This window comes from Canis lupus, chromosome 26, assembly GCF_003254725.2.
Source record: "Canis lupus dingo isolate Sandy chromosome 26, ASM325472v2, whole genome shotgun sequence".
Lineage (NCBI taxonomy): Eukaryota > Metazoa > Chordata > Mammalia > Carnivora > Canidae > Canis > Canis lupus.
In genome coordinates, this window is record NC_064268.1 from 27,222,954 (window position 1) to 27,246,728 (window position 23,775).

Consider the following 23,775-nt stretch of genomic DNA (forward strand, 5'->3'; position numbering starts at 1 on the left):
CACCCAAAGGGCACGATTTATGGCAAGAGCCCTGCCAGTGGGCAAACAGAAGCTCGTGGAAGGCAGCAGTGGGTCCCCAGCACCTCCCAGGGCCTCCACACCCTGTTGTCGGATGTCTGGAACCTGGGGGTGGTGGGGTGGTGGGGTTCAGATCTCCTTTGCTGGAGTAACAACAGGGCCTTGCCCCTGGTTCAGCCCCACGCCTGGCTGAGGGACTCTGAAGGAGTGCAAAGCTTTGGCCTCCCTCAACACATGTGGGATTTGCCTCTGCTCAGACTCCTTATCCCTAGTGGGTTTGTGCCCAGCTCACTCTTCCCTCCTAGGACACCTGCTCTTTCTCCTTTGCCGGCTGTTCTCTTATGAGAGTGCTGTCCTCTTGGAGAGCAAATGCGTGAGTCCTTTTTCTCCCAGCTTTTCATACGGTGCTGACGGCAGACTCAGCTGTTCAGGATCCCCGGGGAGAAATACCATCTTGCTCTTCAGATCGATGGAGGCAGCTACCCTAGGGAATTGAGGAAAATCAAATGCTACCTGGGAGCTGGCAGCCCAGCCCTGGTCCTGCATCTGTTACCACGCTGACCCACAGTCAGTGTCTCAGCTCAATCAAGCAGGGAGTGTGTGGGGACCAGGCTCTTCGTGAGGACAAGGGCTTTTATCTGCACCCATCATGTCCCCCCCCCACCAGCCTCTGGCCCTATTGGCCTCAGTAGGAGGGATCACTCAGGTGCCTCAGCTGCAAGAGGAAAGAGACACTAGTGCCTTCTGAAAGGTTGTGAGTCCGAGTCGCACACACCTTCTCTCCGCCCCATGTGTGGTAAGGGAGGTGGGAGCCAGCCCAAGATGACAGACAGTTGCCCACGCTCACGCTCCCCGCCCCCACCTTTCCAGGAGCATACATCACTAATCAATCAGGTGCTCAAACTCTGAGCTGATTGCTGCCTAAGCGTCTTCCTGGGGGTATCCTCAGGCTGCCCAACCAGTTTAGAGTCCCCGGTGTAGTAGAAAGGGTGCTGGAAGAGCAGTCCCCCAACCTGGTTCAGTCCTGCCTACCCCTTACCAGTGGTATTGATTTGAGACGCCCCTATTTCTTTGCTGAGTGTCCATAATCTGAGGATAGTGACTTGGGATCTGCGGCCCCTCCATGGGGTCTTTGTGAGACAGAAAGGGTCTCATGACCTCCAAGGGACTATATAAAAGCAGGGGGTGACGATTTGTCCACGTGGGCACCCTGGTGGAGGTGGTGGGAAAACACCCTCTAGAGCACCAGTCAGGAGAGAATCTGCAGGTCCCAGGAGAAGTGGGAGCTACAGGCTGCTGCATTTTGTCCAAAGGGAGAGAGAAAGTGGGCTTCTGAGTTTTCTTGATGACTCTGTGAGGTCAGAGGGATCTTCCAGGAAGGACATTGTGGCTTAGAAAGGTTGAATGACTGCGCACAGTCACACAGCCCCTAAGTAGCTAACCCAGGACGTGAGGCCAGGTGTACCCTGGCACCTGTGTGTACCACAGGCGTGTTGTGATTTATGACCGCCCCCTCCCCCATGCCCCCACATCCCTTTGAACCGGTAAGACTTTCCACCCCTCCCTGATCCTTGTATAAAGAGCTACCTGGAAGTAGGTGGTCATAAGGAGAAGCATGCCCCTTTGGTTCCGCATGCTACTAGTCTCCTGCTCAGAGTGTGCTGGGGCCGGTGGGGGCGGTGATGGCAAGGGGGTGGGCAGTGTCCCTGTTTCAAGCTCTCCTGGCAGTTTTCTAGGGAGAGAAAAGGTGCCTCTATTGGCCTGGGTGTTTGGAGGTCTCCCCACAGTCCCAGGTAGCCCATCTCCACCTGCTCAGCCTGGGTTAAGTCGGAGCACTGTGGAGAGGCCCCAGTGTGAGCCCTGAGTGGGGCCAACAGGCCCAGTCCCCACAGCTCCAGGGCTGTCCTCTTTGAGGTAGATTGACTTTGGCAGCATTACAGGTGCCTCCCTGACTCTGAACTGTGGCTGGCAGAGGCTCTCACCAGCCTGTATCCTGGCCCTAGCACCCCAGGGGCCGTGAGCGGCAGGTCCTTCCCAGGAGGACACCCTTCTCAGCCTCCCAGGAACTGGTCAGGACCAAGAAGTCCTGCTGGCGTAGTCTGTTCCCAGACCTGGGTCCTGTGGGCTAATGGGTGCTGCTCCTTCATTGAGCTGAATTAATTTTACACTGCTGGCTGATTTCCCCATGTGGCTGCCTGTCTGTCTGTTCTTAGCACCACACCATGTGCTGCCTGGCATCCCCAGCTCAGCTGGGAGGCAAGTGGGATGATCCTGTGCGGGTGTTTTGTTTCCCAAGAGCCAACCTTTCTGTGGAGCCATTCTCTACCCAGGTTTCAGGTGCCCCTAGCAGAAGGCAGGTGGGCAGGCCAAATAGGAGCCACTGGGGAAATGTCACCAGTGCAGGCTGAAGCCTAGAGGTGGTGAGGTTCAAGCAGAGGAGAAGGGAGGGCTCTTGCTTTGGATTAAAGAATTGGAAACTTCAGACCCTGTGGCAGTTTACAAGGGATGCTGTGGAAAGGGGGTGGAGGTGAAGACAGAAGAGGGGTTGGGGTTCCCAGTGCCACCTGACACAGTGTGTGACCTCAGCAATGCCACCCATCTCTAAGCACCAGCTTGGTCACCTGTGAGCAAGGATAGGAGTGAGCTTAGGCCACATGCTGTCCACAGTTTCAAAGGACGTCCACCACATGGGGGCCCCATAAGTGGCCAGTACTCCATGTCTAGGCCTTTTCTCAACCCTTTGTAAACATTTCCTGGCTTGGAGTGTGAGTTCTCAACCTGTCTGGGCCTAAGTTCTGATTCTCCAGGAACTTGAGCATGTTACTTAACTCTGTGAGCCTTTTCTTCTCCAAGAAGTGGTGGAGCTGGAACCTACCGCCAAGGACACCTCTACGGAGTAAGAGATGTTCTATGAAGCCCTCTCTGCACAGGGCCCAGCGCCCAGCAAGTGCTCAGTGAACATTACTGCTGTGAATGAGCAGTGTGCTTCCCAGGCTCACCCTTCCCTCCACCCAGCAGGTTCCTGCCCCTTTGGGGCCACATCATGCTCTGACTTCATCCCCCCAGATTGGTTGTCTTACAACGTCTCTCCAGGGCATGGGAAACAAGAGGCTGTTTCAGGGACCAGGGAGTGCAGGTGTGTTCTGCGGGGAGGCCAACTAGCCAGGTGCTGAGAGCCCTAGAACAGGTGTGAGGGCAGGAGGGTCAGGCAGGACCCTCGGTGCACACTCGGCTGCAGGTGTGTCATTTTGGGGACACTTGTTTCACCTGCTGAACCTCCAGATCCCACTGAGTTACCCCATAGCCAGGGCTGCTCTGATAGGCAGTGTCCGCCGGGCCACTTGCACGCAGCCAGCTATCCCGTTTCAGACCATGCACTGGGGGCTCGGGCTGCCAGCCTCCTCCAAGGCCAGAACTGCTGAATTTGCCCATGCTTGGAGCCAAGCAGGACACCCTCAGCCAGCACCTGGTGCCTCACTGGGCCATGCTTTGGCCATCTTCCCTCTTCTTCTCTCCACCCCTACCGGGGCCCTCCCTGGCAATCGTTCTTGGTCTCAACTGGCCAGGCCCTGCTGGTCTATCACTGAACTCCAGTCCCTGTACCTGAGGAAACGCCCCAGCACCCCCTCCATGGAACTGTGGTCTCTGGCTTCTTTGTGTGTGTGTTTCACTGTCCACCGGCTGTCACTAAGTGCGGTCGGGTAGGGGCTTAAACAACAGGCTTTCATTGCTCCCGGTTCTGGAGGCCAGGAGTCCCAAGGTCAGGGGGCCAACATGCTCAGGATCTGGTAAGAGCCTGTTTCCTGGCTTGCAGATGGCCACCTTCTCACCGCATACCCCCATGGCTTTTCATCACAGCTTGCATGTGGAGAGATCTCTGTCTTCCTCTTCTTCGAAGGGCACCAGTCCCATCATGGGGTCCCACTTTCATGGAATCACCCCCCAAAGGCCCTGCCTCTGGATATTGTCACATTAGGGGTTAAGGCTTCAACATATGAATTCTGGGGTGGACACAAGCATCCATTCATAACTGTGCATTTCTTCCAATCGGGTCTTCCCTGGATGGGCTCTGTCTGGAGGCAGTGACAGCTGGGGGAAGCTGGCCAGCCTCGGGGAAGAAGGCGCCCCTCTTCAGAAGACCGTGGATACATAATGTAACCTCACTGGCCTCAGTTTCCTTGTCTATAGAAATGGAGGTGATGGAAAAAAAACCCCAGTCATTCTTGAAGTCTGAGAGGCCCCATGACAGGGCAACTCTCAACAGGGCCTGTACCCGCAGAGGACTTTGCTTATGGTAGCTAATAGCCCCGTGTGGGCTCATTTAATCCTCTAAAAAATGCCACCAGGCAGGTGTTTGCATCCCATCTTATCTTTAAGGCACCTGAAGCTCAGAGAAATGAGGTGGCTGAGGCAGCATTATCACCGCAGAGAGAAGAGAGAAGGGTGGCTGCAGACAGGGAAGGTGTGAGGCGGCTCCAGACACCTCACTCCCTGGCAGGGGCATGTCAGCTTTTCAAGGAGACAGTTGTTGTCCCTTCTAAGCAGATGTTCCCCACCTGAGATGTCAGGGTAGGGGAACTCCCCAAAGGAGTGCCTTCCCCACCACCATCACTGCTCCACAGCACAACACACACGAGGGGGCACACTGTAATATACATAGGGACATGCACATGCATACGTGCAGAGGGATACACTCACATACATACCTGCAGAGGGACATGGGGACATATACCAGTGGACACACAGGACATGAAGACACACAGGGACACGGAAACCAAGCACAGCATACAGAAACAGGAGCATAATCCACACACGAGGACACAGAGACACAGAGATGTGTATACATGGGGGACACACAGGAAAACATACACGGAGACACACACACAGATCGGGACCCATACACTAACAGGAACACACAAATAAAGAGACACAGAAACACATGGATGCTCTTCCATATGAACACATTCCTGTGGCCCCAACAGTCTGGCTCTTCTGAGTCACTGTCTCATAGACCCCAAGAAGTATGGTGCTACCCTATCCTGGGTCCATCAGGTTCCGGGTCTCTCTTACAGCTCTACCCAGGGGTGTTGGTTCTGCATGAAATGCTGAGGCAAAGGGACTTCACGCCATCTTTAGATCATGACCCACAGTGCTATGGGGTTGAGGCTGTGACCCAGTGCAGCCCTCCCTGTGTCCCCTGGAGGACCTGACAGGTGGGCCTCACCAGAAGTTGGTGCTGGAGACCAGGGTGGTGAGCATGTACAAGAGGGGCATCTCCTGGGCAGGCATGGGCCTCCCAGCTCTACCCTGGTCCTGTGTGGGCTGGCAGGGTGTCCCTGCAGAAGCCGGGGTTCTGAGAGGAGGCTCAAGTGATGGCCACAGGGCCCAGCAGCCCCTCGAATACCTCAATGAAAGGGCAGAGCAGCCCCTCACAAACTCGCTGTTGGGCCTGCAGCATCTCCATCCTTCCTTTCATTTCTGTCGTCCTCTCCAATCATCTATCCTTGGCCTCTCTCTTTCCTGAAGTGGTGTCTGTGCAGATAGGGATTTGTTGCTGTTTCTTCATGTGGCCTCAGCAGCAAGGATCCCTCCTCAGCCTGGGGCTTCAGGCTGGGCTCAGAGCAGGCCCAGGACCAGGCCAGCTGACCTCCAGAGCCAACAGGAGGCATCTGCCCAGGGGTCAGGGCCCTAAACTATGCGTCAGGGTGGGACCACCAGCCTTAAGAGTCTGTGCCTCAGGACCACCCCTGGGCCTGGGTAAATGTGGACAGAGACCATGTGATGCCTGGACCCCTTCTCCCTTCCTCTCCCCTCACCTGCTGGTCTGTTGCTCCCCTGACTCTGGCCCCTCTGCCAGGGTCCAGGCTCCCTTTGTGGATTTGCCGGTGTCTTAGTTGAGAGCTATTTTCCTGGGGTCTGCCCATTTGCTGGCTATTTTCTGTTTGGGCACTCTGGAAGGCCCCAGGGTGGGCTGGAGTTCAGAAGCAAGGCTCAGTGTGTCCTCGGGAGGGACGGCAACTGTGAGGGTTAGCGGTGACATGCATGACCCATGTGCCCTGGACAGCCCTCGAGATAGAGCGTGGCACAGAGCAGGGCTAGACTGGGATACTTTGCAGGCAGTCCGCTGGCCAGGAAGTGTTGGGACCCCCTTGGCTTTGAGGCTTCTCTTAGATGAGGATTTGCACAGGCAAGAGTTTACCGGGAGGGAGTTCACTGTCACAGCACAAAACAGAGTCTGCCTATCAGAGCCTCCCATGGCTGCAGTCTGAGCCCCAGGGGGCGTATGTGCTCCCCACAATCAGACATGTGTCCTCTCGACACAGCAGGGCAGGTGTGTGGGCTGCCACAAGCACCAGGATAACACTCAGTGGTCTTGTGGAGGATGAATGTGCCACTTCAGCAGAATGTGTGAGCAACAGGACCTTGCAGGGAGAGAGAGTGAGCTGGCTGAGGGGTGGAGGGTGGTCGCTGCTGGGACTCTGGGTGCTTCTGACCTGCTGGCAGAGGGGATGAGTCCACTGCTGAGCTGGATGGAGGGGGCCCTCTGCTGGTGGTAGCCAGAAGCTCAGCCCCTTTGTATGGAGGCAGGATCTGTGTCCCCTCACAGAAGGTCCCTTCTGCCCGCTGGGCTGGAGGACCCTCTGCTGTGTCCCTGCTGAAGAGGCATCTCTTCATTCCCCTGGGACTTCAGGGTCCCAGGAGCCTTCACAGACCTGCTCCCTGATGAGGACCCAGCAGTCAGGCTTGCCCTAGATTTTGCTCCAGGGTCTCCAGTTCTGAGTGGACGTTGCTCCAGGTGCACACACTTTCTTGCTTCCGTGGGTGCCAATGCCAGGTGGGCTGTCTGCCCATGGCAGGTGGGGAGAGGGTGAGTGACGATGAGTCATGGGCTCAGCACGCAGGCAGCCTTCCAGCCCTTCCACTTACACTCTCTCGTTTAAATCATTTGCTCTTTGGAGCCAGGGGCCAGCTGGCCTTTGTGAGCTGAGCTGAATGTGACAGTGACGTGTGGCCTTTGCACCTGGGAATGTTGGGGCTCAGCCCAGGATACTCTTGCTTTTGGGGTAGATCTCCTGGCTCCAGCTCTTGCAGAGAATATCGGAGAGTTCACGGAGGCAGAGGCTCCGTGAGAGGACTCTAAAACTGTAGGTGGCAGCAGAGCCAGGCGTGTGGGCCTACCAAGCAAATGGGGGGATGGAGATACCTCAAGCTGGGGAGATGCTGTGGATCTGTACCCACTCCAGTGCATGTACCTGATCCTCCAGGCCCTTCTCTGGCCATCACAGTGAGGAGTGGGGTATCACCCTTTCGGGGGGGCCTTCCCTGAAGCCAGGGTGGCTAGGTTCCCGCTAAGCATCTGGTCTCTTCCATGGGCTTGTGAGTTCCTACCGACAGAGACTGCTGAGTATCTTTGCTTGCTCACTCACTCTGCTGCCTGGGATTGGTGGAAAACCTCTCTGAGGCTCCCATTTCTCATCTGTGAAATGGGCATAAGGACCTGCCTACAGCATGTTGTGGGGATTACATCCGGTGATGAGGCCATGTGTTCCCACAGCACACCTGGAATGTGCACGGGGAAAGGGAACGTTCGCCACGTCAGCCTCTCATCTTGTCTGTGTCCTTGCCATGCCACAGCGTTGACCCTCATGAGGTGCCAGGCGCTCTTTTTCAGATGAATTACTGACTTACCTTGGTGTGCCATTCAGCAGCCCCTGGAGCTGGGTGAGCCAGTGGGAGTGTTCTGGTCTTTTAGATGAAGCACCTAGGTGCGGGGGCACATGGCTTGCTGGCAGACTAGTGCCTCCCATCCCCCTGTTCAGTCTAGATCCACAGGGTCCTTGGCAGGTCACCTCAGACCTAGGCTACAGGTATCCAGGCATCCTCTGTGAGCTGCTGCCCATCAGTGGGCACCGACCTGAGGAAGCCCAGAGCATGAGGTCCCAGCTGTGGGCCCCCCACCCGACCTCCTGCTGCTGTCTGAACTAAGCCCAGCTTGTTCCATGCCTGCTGGGCATCCCCTTTTTGGAGTTCTCTGGGCCTGCCTCCTCCCTGCTCACCAGGCTGCCCTGTCTATGCCTGGGGCTCCCAGCTCTTCTTGCTGTGGGCCTGTGTTGTGATAGTCCTTCTGTGAAAATGTCCCTCACATGGCTGGCCTCTTACCCATTTTGGGTCTCCAGTTGCTGCCCCACCCCACGGAGGCAGGGACTGCCCTGCTCATAGGAGTTTCCTGCCATCATTTTCCTGGCAGACCATTGACATAGCTGTAGCATCCTCCTCCCCAGCCTCCAAGCCAGTGGTTGGTACCCTGTCCACTCATCCTCCTCCACAGGCCAACCACCCAAGAAACTTTGCTGAACAGAGGAAAGTGTAGTGTGTGTGTTTGCTGAGACAGGGGGAGGCTAAAGCAGTGAAGGCCTGCCCACCCCACCCCACCCCCGCTGGCCTGCTACCCCAACTCGAGCCCTCGCTCCACCCCACAGCACCGGCAGCTGCTGAAGGACAGTTTCATGGTGGAGCTGGTGGAGGGGGCCCGCAAGCTGCGCCACGTCTTCCTGTTCACTGACCTGCTCCTCTGTACCAAGCTCAAGAAGCAGAGTGGAGGGTGAGTGACCACAGGGCACCCATCCCACTGTGTGGGGAGGATCTTGGGGCCAGTGGAGGGGAACAGGGATGGTTTCATAGATGAAAGAAACCTAGCTTTTTTTTTTTTTCCTTGTGCAGTGAGGCTGAAAAATTCGATAACTGTGTGGCCAGATCACTTTGAGTTACGTTGTTTCCAGCTGGCTATGATGCCAGGCTCAGGGTTAAAGGACAGGGTTAAACTCCTAGGGTGAACAACCTGGGGATGGTCTAGGTCAGGATCAGTGACTGCCCTGTCACCTCCTAGAGAGTGGAAGGGGAACCCCCTGATGGGGTACTATTGGGAGACTGTTACGTCATGACCCAGGAAGAGAAAGTGACAGTTCAGGGAGCTGCAGGGTCTGGTGAAGGCTGGCAAGTGAGCGAACAGGGGGTGGCATCACTAAACCATTCCTGTACTTGGTCTCCCCAGACCTGGTAAGAGCTACTAGATTATTCTCAGCCTAGGCTGCAACCCACCTCCCCCAACACACACACACGCGCGCGCGCACGTGCACACACACACTCTCCTTCTCCTCCTCCTCCTCTTGAAGATCAGACCACTCGTTGTACCAGCTGGAATGGAAGAAAGAAGTCATGTTGGGAAAAATTAGAACTGGGTTCTTTCCCCTTTTCTGCCATTACCGTACTGAGCAGGTTTAAACAGCCACCTCGGAAGAGAGCCTCAGTTTCCCCTTCTGAGGCAGTGGATTACCTGGTAGATCTGTAGCCTCTCAAACTCTACAGCTCTGGGGGTATCTGCAGCCCTGTCCGTGAGGCCCCTGCTGTGCTCCCATGTCAGGGAACCTGTGAGCCACTACCATCAACCCAGGATATGGTGGATCAGGCCTAAGTCACGCACGCAGAGTGTGCATTTCTAGGGGCTATCAGGGCTGAGGGCTGGGTCACCAGTGTCTGCCGATGGCCTTATGCCAGCCTGTCTCATGGACCACAAGCTAGGTTTTAAGGTCATGTAAACTGCAAGCCTCAAACTTAGGCTTTTCCAGCTCCTGAGAATGGTGATGTTTAGCAAAGGAAAACAGTCAGTGTGTTAATGTGCTGCTTCCTCACCCAGCAAAACCCAGCAGTATGACTGCAAGTGGTACATCCCCCTCACGGATCTCAGCTTCCAGACGGTGGATGAGTCAGAGGCGGCTCCCAACATCCCCCTGGTGCTGGACGAGGAGCTGGATGCCATGAAGATCAAGATATCCCAGATCAAGAATGATATCCAGAGAGAGAAGGTGAGACCAGTTGGGAAGGAGCAAGGCTAGGCTCTGCAGCCTGCGTGGCATCAACCCATCGCATATGAGTATCTGGGTACCTGACCCACTTCTGGCCTCTGGGACCGGCTGGGAGCCCTACGAGCCTGCTGTCAGGCCTGGAGCCAGCCATCCAGCACATGGGATGCAGGAGGTACCTGGCTACATTGATGGGCAGAGAGTCCCAAATAGGGGGATCAGCCCCTCTAGGTGTTCTGGACTGCCCTGGGCAGCTGCCTGGTTGTTTCTGGAAAGATTTACAAGACTTGAGGAACAGTGCCCAGCCAGAGCAGGCACCATGCCGTGGCCACAGGTAAAGTCGGTCCCCAGGAGATAGGGTTTCGGCTCAGGGCTGCCCAGCTGAGATGGGCTTAGCAGGACGGGCTCTTCCCCTCCCGCACCTGCTGGCCTCTGCACTACAAACCATGCAGGCTAAGGAAGGCTCTGGGAGCTGTGGGGATGAGACAGGCAGGAGGGGGTAGCCCTGGGCCCCCAGAATGAGAACATGACCATGTGGCCTCTCCCAACAGAGGGCAAACAAGGGCAGCAAGGCCATCGAGCGGCTGAAGAAGAAGCTGTCGGAGCAGGAGTCGCTGCTCCTGCTCATGTCCCCCAGCATGGCCTTCAGAGTACACAGCCGCAATGGCAAGGTGAGCACCTGCCGCAGTCCCGCTGCCTGTGTCCCCTGGCTCCTGTGCAGCCTCAACAACAGCAGCCCTTTTCCTCTGGGGTGCATTCACGTGCCAAGAGGGGCCGGTTTGGTGCAGCACATCTAGGCCCGTGTATTCCTCTAACCCGGGCTTCGGGTTGAAGCCCCCAAATTGACTGGTAGCTGGGAGATAGCAGGGTCTCCAACAAGTCTGAACAGGGAGGGGGGGTTCGCACGTTTGTGCAGACCCAGCCCTCGGTACAGGGATTCTGTCCAGGGACCTTGTGGGCCTGACAGGTACCTTCTCTCCTGATCTGGTTCCTGGTGCCGTCTGGAGCCCGGGCCTCTCCCTCTGTGGGCATCACACAGCTGTCAGTGTGCAGCCTAGAGGGGCAGCTGGTGGGTTCTGTGGGAGCCTTGTCTCTGAGACACAGCTCAGGGCTTGTGTGTTGGATACAAGGTGGCCTGGGTGGCATCGGCCCTCACCTCTGCAGATCCCACCTGCTAACCTTCTCTGTGGCTCTAAGCCACAACGTGTCCTGCCCTGGCCTAGGCAGTCCAGGCAGGGGGCTAGTGCCAGAGGTGGAGCTGCACAGGGCACGGGATCTGTGGCCCAGAGCCCAGCTGGCGGGAAGGGTAGAGAGTGCCAGAAGCACAAGCCAAGCTGTGAGCACACTCAACCACCAGGCTCCTGCCGGCCCCTGGCACCAAGGTACATGTGCCCTGGAGGGGTGTACTGCAGGACTCCACGTGGACAGTGACAGGGAGCGGTGCCTGAGCCAGAGTGGAGGCAACCAGAGTGTATTCTCCTCGCCCCCCAGAGTTACACGTTCCTCATCTCATCTGACTATGAGCGTGCTGAGTGGAGGGAGAACATCCGAGAGCAGCAGAAGAAGTGTAAGTGGCATCTGCATGAGAGACCTGGAACTTCAGGGCTGGATATTCATCTCCTCCTGGGGTTTCAAGCCTTTTCTTTCTTCCCAAGGGGCTGGGCGGCAGTGCTCTTATCTGACTGAGATGCTATGTGGAACTCTGATTCAGAAAATGTATTGGACAGGAGCTCTTCCTGGGGCCCTGCCCTCTGTGCCCCTTTCCTAGGCCCTCCCCCACGTTCCTTATGCATCACTCCCACCTGCTTTCTGACCTTCTGTGAACTCTCCGTCTCTTGCAATGCCTTCCCTAAATTCCCCACCTGCCTCCTGAAACTCCCTATCGTGGCACTGACCTACCCCCCCCCGTAGTCCCCTGTGCCCTTGTCTGCCCCACCCAGGCTTTCCCCACCCCCCAGCAGGTGCTGATGCCAAAGGGGCCCTTGGCTGGACCTGTTTGGGCAGCCACATGGTGCTGGCCCCACTCCCTGCCCAAGGAGCCAGCACCTGATCACCCTTAGGAGAGGGTGCTCCCTCCTCTCTGGAATATTCCAGTCCCTGGGTGCTTCCCTCTCTTAGCAGTTGTCTCCTTCTCCTGAGCTCAGAGCTGCCCCTGGTCCTGTCTAACAGTCTTCAGACAGGTGGGCAGGCAGGCTCTGCTGAAAGTCCTGGGGTACAGCTGCTTGGGTCCCTCGTCTGCGCACCAGCTGTATGGTTCTAGATTCCTGAGCCATCCTGGCTCAGAGGTTCCGAGGTGCGCTGTGTGTGCCACTGTTCTGAGAGTGCCTGCAGAGAGAGCCAGGCGGGGAGCACTGTGTCCCAGCTCGGCTGGGAGCGCCTCACACGTCCACCCTGTCCTGAGCTCCTGTCCCCCCAGGTTTATCATCCTTCCCGTGCTGAGCCATTTCCCCCCTGCATCCTGGGGCACAGGGTCTTCCTGGCAGCGCTGATGGCTGATGCCTGCCACTCGCCCATGCTCATGTCCCGGGGTTCAGACCCCAACCATTTGCAGCATGGCAGCATCTATTCCCTGCTCAGTGCTGTAATGGAAGTAAGCCCCTTTTCCTTGCCTGGTGGAGAGACGAGTGCCCTCGTTAGCAAAGTGCAGGGCACGGCTATGGCGGGTCTCTGTGTGGGGATGCCCCACGGGAAAATGCTCCAGGTCACCCTCTCACAGTTGCCCTGTTCTCAGGTAGCAGGCCAGCTCTTGGATTTGCAAGCCTTGGCCAAGGCCACGCCTGCTTGGCCACTTACCAGCTCCTCCCTTGGGAGCAGGTCGCCACCTCCTGGCCACCACCACTCATCACTAGCGTGCGGGGAAGGTCCTGGGCAGGGCCATCAGAGGATACCCTCCAAGTGTCCCCACGGGTCCGAGGAGCCGTGCAGACTGGTTGATACGCCTGGGTTCTGCCCTCTCAGGTTTCAAAAGCTTCTCCCTAACATCTGTGGAGCTGCAGATGCTGACCAATTCGTGTGTCAAACTTCAGACCGTCCACAGCATTCCACTGACCATCAACAAAGAAGGTGGGCTGTCCTCCCAAGGGCTGCTGTCCCTTTCTGATGTCAGCACTGTGTTTGGGGCCATGAGGTTCTCGAAGGAATGTGTGTGCTGCTTAGGGCCTCTTGGCCTTCCCAGGAGTGGATGGGATGGGTCAGGGCTGGTCTGTCCCCAGCTACTGGGTGGTTGAGGAGACCCATAGCTTTGTGCTGGTCACACGACACATCTCAGACCCTCTGGGCTCTGGGTCTGGTCCCACTCCTCTGTGCCCTCAGCGAGCTGCCTCCCACCCACACCTTTGGTCATGGTGCATTTTGCGTTCATTCGCGCACACATTGTGTACACTCATTTCCACTCACAGGTATATATGCTTGTGCACATGCACACATATGCACAACATCCATATCACATGCCACTCCTCCCCTTTTCTGTCCTGGGAACCTTATTATGTTTCAGCTCAGTCATTGGTCTGCCCATGTTGTGAACCCAACTCAGATCCCAGGGTCCCTGAGACAGTGGATAGGTTTCTGGTTCGTGACATCACCCAGCCCCGTGCTGAGCAAATGGCAGTCACGTGGTGCTCCCCTGCAGATTGATGTTTGAAGCAGAGTGCATCACATGCCTCCCTCTCTCAGGAGCACAGATGCTCACCTCTTTGCTCTCTTGCACAGATGATGAATCTCCAGGGCTGTACGGGTTCTTGAATGTCATCGTCCATTCCGCCACCGGCTTTAAGCAGAGTTCAAGTAAGTGGCTGGTTTGGGGAGGAAGGTGGCAGGGCCCTGAGCTGGAAGCTGCAAGGAGCCAGGGTCATAGCTCAAATTATCATCAGATGCCTTCAACCCTTAACGCTGTGAGGTCCTGTGCAAGTTGACACCCAGCTCAGACTGTTGGGTGTATCTGGTCTCTGGACCAGACGTGTGAGTCGCTGAGTTGCCCCCTGCAGGCAGGTCTTGTAATTGCAGGCACTGGAGTCCGCTTCAGACAGGAAAATACAGTCTGGGTTCCAAGCTCCGGGCTGTGGGTAGCAGCGCCTTGACCCAGCCAGCAGAGTAGATCTGGCTGCTGACAGCTAAATGGATACCGTTTTCCTCCCACCCCTCTGAGGCAGGGAGCGCCTCTCAGCTGCCCAAGGTCTCAGAGCAGTGGGGGCTGGTTGCATTGCAGTCCAGGGCAGCACATGCTCCATCCCCCAGGAGGCCACCTCCACGCAAGCCCTTGGGGCCCCTGTAGGAGGACACAGGTCAGTGTGCTGCTGACCTTTCCCACCGATGCTGCAAAACTGAACAAGACATCGCCAAGAAGCCAGCCTAGAAGACAATATTTACTAACCATATCTATATATGCAACATGGGACTTGTATTCAGTGCATTTAGAGAACTTTTAGAAACTCAGTGTGAAGGAGACAACCCAGTTTTTAAAAATGAGCAAAAGAGAGCGGCCCAGGTGGCTCAGCGGTTTAGCGCCGGCTTCAGCCCAGGGCCGGATCCTGGAGACTTGGGATCGAGTCCCACATCGGGCTCCCTGTGTGGAGCCTGCTTCTCCCTCTGCCTGTGTCTCTGCCTCTCTCTCTGTGTGTGTCTCTCATGAATAAATAAATAAAATCTTTTAAAAAAAAAAAAAAAAAAAGAGCAAAAGATTTGAATAGACACTTTACCAAAGAAATACAAGTAGCTAATTAGCACATGAAAAGATGCTTGTGGTTGTAGAGAAATGTAAATTAAAACCACAGTGAGATCCCACTTCATACCCCCCAGGATAGTGATAATCAAAAAGCTGCACAGTGGTGCTTGCTTTGGCAGCACATATACAAAAAGGTGCACAGTGACAAACGTCAGTGGGGATGTGGAGCAGTTGGAACCCTCAGACACTCCGCCGGTGGGGATGTGAAATGGTTCTGGTTCGGCCACCCTGGAAGATAGTTACACAGTTTCTTTTTTTTTTTTTTCTTTTTTAAGATTTTATTTATTTATTTATTTATGAGAGACACAGGGAGAGAGACAGAGACACAGGCAGAGGGAGAAGCAGGCTCCATGCAGGGAACCTGATATGGGATTTGATCCTAGGACCCTGGGATCACGATCCGAGCCAAAGGCAAGTGCTCAACCACTGAGCTACCCAGGCACCCAGTTTCAGTTTCTTAAAAAGCTAAACACGCCCTTACCATGCGACCCAGCAGTCCTGCTTTTAAGTATTCACTCTAGAGAGATGAGAGCATGTTCACATGAAGATTTGGATGTGCATGATAAACACCCCATGTTCATTCACAGGACAGAGGGGCACTCAGCGTTAGAAAGGTACAGAGTCCTGATACAGGCATTCATTCACAGGGATGAATCTAAAAAGAATGATTCCTAACAAAAGACACCTGATTGAAAAGACTATATGTTGTATCATTCCACGTGTCTGAAATTTCTAGAAAAGGCAAAATTTGGAGACAGCCTGGCTGGGGTTCCTGGGGCTCAGGCTGGGAGAAGATTGACCACAGTTGAACCCAAGGGGTCTTTCTCGGAAGAGGGCAGTGTCCTGAAACAGTGGCACCACTGTGCATCACTCCCACCTGCTTTTCTGACTTGTTCAAACAAGTATTTAAGTTTACATCCTCAAAGGTATGACAGATAGATTGTACAATTTGCATATTATACCTCCATAAAATCGTCACCTAGAAATAATTGTTCCCCTGGGCACACCTGTCCACGTCCCCCTCACATAAATGCTAGAGTTTTGAGGGTTCTATATGGGCCTTCTTCCCTCACTGCCTATACTCCCTCCTTCCCACACCCAGAGACCTTTCCATCAACAGCACAGATGATGCCTGGCACTGCCTCTCCATCCCCACTTGGCTCTCCTGGCTCCGCTCTGTTACCTTTCCATCTGCGTCCTCAACATCCCATGGTCTGAACTCCACATCCCCAGAGTAAACCTAGCACTTGGGCTAGGTTTCTTCTCGTTTGTGTCCCTATGAGAAGTACCACCCTCTGCCCCATGGCAGGGTTAAAAAGCACTGTCTGGTCTACTGGCCACATCAGTAAGATGACATTCTCCATCAGTGGAGTTTCCTGGTCACCTCTGGCCATCTGCCCCATCCTTCATCCAGCCCCTGGCCATGGCCTCCTCCCTGGTCCCTACCCCTACTCCCCCTGCACCCCACAGTTCTCCAGCCCAGAGCTGCTTTCAGTGCCCTGGCCTGGCCTGCAGCACCCTTGGCCCCAACTACCTGGTAAACTCCCAACTACGCAGGTGGTAGTAGGCACCTCCCCCAACCCCCCCCCCCCGTGTATGCATCATCCTTCAGGCGGTGATGGCACATTCACCTCTGTCCAGGTCACAGCCATAGGGCTCTGCTCACATAGAGGCTCTAGCCAGGGCTTGTCAAGGGAGCAAGTGAACACATACATGTTCTGAGAGGTGCTGGTTCGGCGGCACCGTGGGGCAGAATCATTGTGTGAGGTGCCGGGTCTTGTGCTGGCCTCTGGTGTATCATTTTATTTTAAAAAGAAAAGACTCTTTTGTTCTGATTTTGAAAATGTCAGGAAACAAGAATTCCTGTCCCCTTCAGGGGTCCTTCCAGCTGGACTAAGACTCAGATAGACATGAGACCAACTAACAGGAGAAAATTCCGTTTAATAGCATACACACAAGGGACGCCTGAGTGGCTCAGTGGTCAAGCATCCACCTTCAGTTTGGGTCGCGATCCCAGGGTCCTGGGATCAAGTCCCACATCAGGCTCCCCACAAAGAGCCTGCTTCTCCCTCTGCTGCTCTCTGTGTCTCTCGTGAATAAGTAAATAAAATCTTTTAAAAAAATAGCCTACCCACAGGGAATCCACATGGGCATGGAAATTACACAGCTAGTCAGGTAAAATGAGGTATACATGTCATTTTGAACTAAGGAGAAAGGGCCAGAAGTCTAGGGCTAAAGAGGAAAGGAATGCACATCACAGAACAATAGAACAGATGTCTGCCCTGCCATACAGATGGGCCATTTGGATAAAATTTGTATCTCTGCTCGTAACCTTTATTTTGGGAAAGACCCCCGCCCCCATCTAGATTCTTCTATATAGTTAAGAGAAGGGCAAGTTTCTCTACAGCCCATAGAGTCTTGACTGCCTTCAGCCCAGAATAATCTCATGTCACAGTGGCCCATCTTGGGGTAGCCTGCCCTGGGCCCCCTACACAAAAAAACCGTACTCTCAGATAATGCAGGTAACGTGGAAAAGCATGGTCACCATCCCTGTGTCTCCCTTCCGCAGATCTGTACTGCACCCTGGAGGTGGACTCCTTTGGTTATTTTGTGAATAAAGCCAAGACACGTGTTTACAGAGACACAGCTGAGCCCAACTGGAACGAGGTGAGGTACTACTGCCAGGCACATCTCTAATGCTGGCCCTGGCAGGCAGGCCAGGATCTTGTCGTGGGGAGAATCTGAATGTATAACCGCCATCCCAGCCAGCCTCCGCCTCCACCCCTACCCCTGCCCCCGCCTCCACTCCTGCCCCCCGGGGGCGGGAGCTCCCGGATAGCTTCCCCGCTGCAGGCGCCGCTGCCAGCATTCCACCAGCATTCCGGGAATCTCCTGGGAGGAGAGGGAGGCTAGTCCAAGAGATTTTATCTCTGTGTTCCTGAGAATCCAACCCTGCATCACAAAGAAACAGCCTATTTTGCTGGAGAAACTTAAAAGGGCTTTTTGTGCTGCCTTTGTTATTTTTTAGTGTTTACTTGGTAAGTTTCCATAGCGTTTTTTTCCTCGGAAGTTGGAATGAACCCTGTGGCCCTCTTGGTTTCTGAAAGCCCGGGGCTCTGCTAGCAAGGCCTAGGGTAGGGACCCTATTTGCCTGTCCCGGCTGTTGGGTTTGTATGGTTTGCTGCTCTGTTTTCCTTCACTGTGGAGAGCTGTTGTGTTAACTCACTTACCGTCTCGCCCTGAGATTTTGGGAGCAGTGGAATGACTACAGAGTGGCCAATATTGGTGAAGTCCCCAGATACGTGAGAATGCCATTTTCCGGTTTCTAGAGCAGCTGTGGCCCTCAAAGGCCTGATGCTTAAGGATATGGGTAGGGGCACACCACCCACTCCCCTACAAGAGCAGCAGCTCAGGCCCACCTGGCTGCCTAGTCCACCTTAGGTCGTGTGGTAGTTGGGTCGTGGGCCAGCACCCAGCTCTCCTTTCTTGACATGCACTGCTCTGATCATCAGACTCACTGCCTCAGTAGAACTGGGGCCTGGGGAGTCCACAGGATTGCCCAGTCATTATAGTTCTGGGTGTCACTGCAGAAAGGGTGGTGGCTGTGGTGACAAGGGAGCAGCACAACCAGATGGAGCCATTAAAGGCTTTGTAGAGAGCAAGAGGGCCTGACTGACAGGGAGGGGTTCTGGACACAGTGCAAAGGGTCTGGGTGCAAGCCAGCAGTGGAGGCTCAAGGAACCAAGGCACGGAGGCTCCCAGACCAGCAGATCACCTGGTGGCTGGCCTGGGTGTGCCTCTGGATCATCCAGGAGTGTTCCATGTTCTTTCACCTGTGCCCTTCCCAGCCCCATGCAGGCTCAGAAATCCCTCCTTTTTTTTCATCACCCTCTTTCCATTTCCCCACCATGAACCTGTGTCTGCAAAAGCACTGGTGTGAAATGCAGAATTTACTGAAGATATCCTGGGGTGATGGAGGAGAAAGCGAACACCACACATCCCACAGCAGACAACTCGAAAGCCTACGGGAGCAGTTCTTTCCTCTCCTATATCACCTCACTGGGTTGATTTTTTTTTTTTTCTTTTCCAATAAGCTTATTGTTTAGAGCAGCTTTAGGTTCGCAGCTCTAGGTCCAGAGCAGAAAGGACAGAGATTTCCCATATACTCGCTGTCCCCGAACATGCACAGCCTCCCCCACCAATCAGTGATCCTATACGCTACATGATTATCACCTAAAGTCCATAGAATATCTGCATTTGTAAGCAGCACCCCTGAGCTTCTGATGCAGGTGGCATGGGGACTGCCCTTTGACATACTGATTTAGGGAGTTTGGATTACATGTGAGAGGCATTCAGAGCTTCCAGAAGCATCCACTGTCCACAATGGGATGCTCACAGGAAAGTAGCTTCTGAGGATCTTCGTCACGGAACAAAAGTGGAGAGGGTCTCCAGGTTCTTTCTGGGGCAGCAAGGAAGCCATTGGACCTGTCTACTAATGAGGGGCTTTCCTTTTTTCTTGGGGCTTCAGGAATTTGAGATCGAGCTAGAAGGCTCCCAGACCTTGAGGATACTGTGCTATGAAAAATGTTACAACAAAACGAAGATCACCAAAGAAGATGGCGAAAGCACAGACAGGATCATGGGGAAGGGCCAGGTCCAGGTGAGGCTGCCACCCTCCTCTGTCCCCCCACCTCCGACACACCCTCGTACACCTGCCCCTGGACCCCTCCCACACCTCCTCCTGATGCTCCAAGTTCTTTCCCCAGTTCACCTTCTGGGATACTGAAATGGCCTGGCTCCAGGGGTTGGGGGCACATACTCTGGACTTGGCGAGGGGACCTTCACAGGGCTTTCCTGCCCCTCTCTGTGTTTGAGTATCTGTTATGCCCCATCTTGTCCCCAAAGGAAGTTCAACTAGACTTGTTCTTGCAGCAGGGGCCTCAGTTCCTCCATGGCTTGTAGTCTGTTGCCTCACCTGTGCAATTTTGTGCCCCACTCTGGGAAGGCCCTGATAGCCATGTGCCCTACAGGCATCTTACCAGACCCAGCTGAGCGGGCTCCTCCCCGGGGGTAGGCACTGGCTGCTCTCTGACCCTCAAACCCACTGGTAAAGACTCCAGCAGGAGTGGCTGGGGATTCCAGGTAGCCAAGAGAGTAGGCCACTCTCCACCAAGGCCCACCTCCCTCCCTCCCCTGAGGGCAGGAAGTCAAATCCTTTCCTGCCGAAACACTGAGCTGCAGGGTTGAAGGAAAGGAGGGTGACTCACTCCTGTGTAATTTTATCTTAATGGGATAGTGGGGAGCCACATGCTCATCTTTCAAATGAGCAAGGCCTCACTTAGGGGGGCTTCAGACCCCCCTCTCTGTTTTGCCAGATTCTCAGGTCTTAGTTCCCAGGTTTACATGGGCTGCCTGTTTTCCCACCCTGGAAGCTTATTTGGGAATTCAGTGGCTCAGGGCCTCCAGGGACCCATTCCCACCCTGTACCTTGAGACCAAGTCTAAAAGTAAAAATGCTTCTCTGACCACCTTGTACCTGCTTCCCCTCAGCAGACACCACCCAGAAAGCGGGAGGACACACCCACCATACAAAGATTGGCCTGAGGGGAGTGTGTGTGTGAAGCTGATGAAATCCTACACCCCACACCCTCCCAGGAGAACAGGCCCAGGGCCTTTAGCCACCCCCACAGACTGGACCTGGGGCTGGACCCTCCCAAGGTCCAGGGTAGGACCTGCCTGGGGTAACACTCAAGCGAACCCACATTGGGGTACACATGGGGATCAGTGGGGCAGCCTTGCCCAGCCTAAGGAAAACAGGATTCTTAGCCCCTCTCTTGGATGGTATAACCCTGGGCGCAGGGGTTCCTGAGCAGACCAGGTTCAGCCACTCACCACTGATAAAATCCAAAGGCAGAGAGACCAAAGGTGGTAAGACAAGAAAGGGGTTTATTTCAGTGAGGCCACCACCAGGAAGACAGTGGGCTAGCGTCTCAAAGACTGACTCCAAAGTGCTAAAAATACTTGTAGGTTTATAGAAGGAAAGTGTGGGACAAAGGTCAGTGGGTGCCTGCAAGTGGGCAGTAAAGGTTAGGCGAAACATTGTCCTGGGGTCAGTCACATGGGGGTCTTGCTGTGTTCAGAGCAATCTTCACTAGTTGAGGAGGCAGCCTTAGTTCTCATCATAGGATGCTTTGCCTGCAGGATCTTTTGCCTGAGTTAAGAGATGAGCTGGAAAGAACATAATCAATGAGGAAGTGTGGACCGAGATCGAAATGGAGGTGGTTGAAATCCTCTTTCAATGGGCATGGTCTGTGAAGGCCAGCTGCTGGTTCAGGGCCACTCAGGAGATATCCTGCACCAGGGTCCTACCTGCGGTTTACAAGCCTGATATACTGTTGAGCCAGTAGTAGGGTCTTGGTGGTGGAAGAAGCAGAAATGCAAGCCAGTGCCTTTCAGTTGTTGCACTTTTGGGGTCCTATTCAGGGATGCTTGACAAATCAGGTCGCTTCCCCAGCCAGGGTCATGCCCATGAACTGGGCGTGGGTCCCACCTTGACAGATACGTGTGCCCACTGCGAAGTTAGGGTGATGTCTAGGGGGTGACTCACACGCTCAGTGTAAACACTCACCACTGTGCAGCTCACATGCGTTGACTCCCCAGTGTCCTTGTGTCCCCAGTACCCAACCCCGTACTTCCACATAGAAGCTGTTCACCTTGGCTTGATAGAGAATCCCGTGGGTTGAGTCAGCCACTTCAAGGGGCTCTTCTGCTCTTAATGGACACTCAGGTGTTTTCCAGATCTTGCTGTTCCATAAGCATACTGGTGCTGGACATCTTCAAGGACTGACACGTTTGAGCAGCTACTGGGCGATAGTAATAGACATGTTTGGGCCCTTTGAGTTTTCAGTTCTCTGCTCTGCTGTTCGACAACTAATGTGTTCCCAGTGCTCCCCCACCCTCCTCCCTCTCCATGTTTGCATCTGCCCCCAGCCCGGGGTCCCTCTTACACACCCACACCCTGACTCCAGTCTTGCAGAGAGCCCCAAGGCAGGCTAAGGATACAGATGGATGGTGTCTGGCTCCTTTTTTCAGTCCCTCACATAAGACTAAGGGGAGGCTCAGATTCCACCAACTTTTGACTCAAATCATCCAGATCCTCCAATGCTAGAGTCCTGGGGGTGGTGAGATTTGAACCAGGGCCCTGAGCACTGTCATTAGGTAATCAGGGGGTCTCAGTGGAGAAGAGAAAAGAACAGATACTCATCCTCTTCTTTTATTGTATCAATCTCTCTTTGGAAGCCCTTTGCCATGATACTACTATATATAAACAAAATATTCCTTTTTTTTTTTTTTTTAAGATTTTATTTCTTTATTCACAAGAGCCAGAGAGAGGCAGAGACATAGGCCGAGGGAGAAGCAGGCTCCCTATGGGCAGCCTGATGCAGGACTGGATCCCAGGATCCCAGGATCATGAACTGAGCCAAGGCAGACGCTCAACCACTGAGCCACCCAGGCACCCCACAAAATATTCCTTTATGAACACAACTGTGCTCTCAGACGCACTAGGGGTGCCAGGTGAGCACCCTGCCCTGTCTTGGCAAAGAAGAGAGCGGTTGAATTGTGGGGGTTGATGTGGGGCATCACTCCAAACTCTGGCTGTTCTCTGCCCCTTTCTGCCCTCTGACCCCAGTCTGTGCTTCCCCATGCAGGCGCTCTGAACGGGGCTCCTTTGCAAAGTCTCCCTTGCTGTTCCTTTTAGTAAGATAAGATAGGACGGGGTGGAGGACATGGACTATGTTTTTTTTTTTTTTTTTTTTAAGATCTTTTTTATTTATTCATGAGAGACACACAGAGAGAGAGAGAGGCAGAGACACAGGCAGAGGGAGAAGCATGCAGGAGCCCAAAATGGGGATCCCAGGGATCCAGGATCAGGCCCTGGGCTGAAGGTGACGCTAAACTGCTGAGCCACCTGGGCTGCCCATGAACTCTGTTTAAAAAAAAAAAAAAAATTTATACATGACCTCGTTACAACATCAAGGTTGACTGTATTCAGTGGGAGAGAGGTATAGGGCCCACCAGAGTGGCCTTTTGCAGCAGGAGAGAGATGGAGCCCAATTCTGAATAGAACAAGGAGAGAGGGAATTTATAGCCAAGGAGCAGGATCCAGGGAAATCATCAGTTGGAAGGTACTAAAAAGAAAGGTCTGGAGTAAGGGGAGATTCTGGCTAAACCCACCTAACGGGCTCCTTGCTGAAAGCAGGCCAGGCAATCAGACATCACCAGGGGTGGTGGGGGGTGAGGAGTCTGGTCAGGTGTCAGAGTCATCAGCTCTCAAGAATATCAAAGAGTGGTTTTTGCTAAAATTGGGCTCTTGGGGACATTCCCAAGAATGAGGTCTGGTTGGAAAACAACCAGAAGAGCCTGATTCGTGTGGCCAGAGGGAGGCTCTTTCCACTCCCTCAGCCCCACTGCCCCTCCTGTGAGCTGGGGCAAGTCATCACTGCCCGGATAAACGTATTTCCTCGCATGCAAACTGGGGCCAGGGCTATGGAGCCGAGTGTGGGGGTCTTCAGTGCCACTGCTGCTATTATTACTCATTGTGGTCGGTGTTAGTGGAGATGGCGGGATCTGGCTCCGCCCCCTCCCTGTCTGCTTCCATGGAGTTGCTGAGTGAGTGGGAAGCATGGCCCCTGAGCCATCATTAGCCAGGAAGGAATCCCAGCATGACACAAGGTCCGTTTGTGACTCACACAGAGTAGGCAGTGGCTGGCCCAGTCCCCGGAGACCCCCATTCCCAGCGGAGTTTGTTTTCGAACTGGCATTCCCAGGAGGAAGAAGGAAGGAAGTCAGAGGAGGAGTGGTGATGGCCCCCTATGACCTCAGCCAGGCCTCTTTCTGCCTCCCCCAACCCCCGCAGATACTGTTTTCTGTGTGGGGCACACCTAGGGGAGGGTATCCATGATTTTGGGGATACAGCCTTTCCAAGTGTATATTATTTCCCAATAATATTAGGCTTCTTCCAAGTATGCCATGTGGAAGGGATATAGAGCCCTGCCCATCCTGTTGCTGGGGTCAAGGTGGGGGGTGATGAGAATAGCATGGCCTTCCCCCACAAGCGCCCCCCACAAGCGCCTCCCATACCCTCAGTATGTACATTGACTCATAAGTTGAGTATAAA

The 23,775-nt window shown here is 54.4% G+C and overlaps 1 protein-coding gene across 1 annotated transcript in view; it reads left to right on the forward strand.

Moving 5' to 3' along the window:
- Positions 1-23,775, forward strand: part of BCR (BCR activator of RhoGEF and GTPase) — a 124,816-nt gene that overhangs the window by 85,462 nt on the left and 15,579 nt on the right. Inside the window, exons 9-16 of the mRNA XM_025474691.3 lie at positions 8,499-8,620; positions 9,713-9,881; positions 10,430-10,549; positions 11,370-11,445; positions 12,837-12,941; positions 13,587-13,661; positions 17,168-17,265; positions 19,127-19,258. Of these exons, the coding sequence (XP_025330476.1) occupies positions 8,499-8,620; positions 9,713-9,881; positions 10,430-10,549; positions 11,370-11,445; positions 12,837-12,941; positions 13,587-13,661; positions 17,168-17,265; positions 19,127-19,258 (897 nt within the window). The remainder of the gene's footprint in view (positions 1-8,498; positions 8,621-9,712; positions 9,882-10,429; positions 10,550-11,369; positions 11,446-12,836; positions 12,942-13,586; positions 13,662-17,167; positions 17,266-19,126; positions 19,259-23,775) is intronic.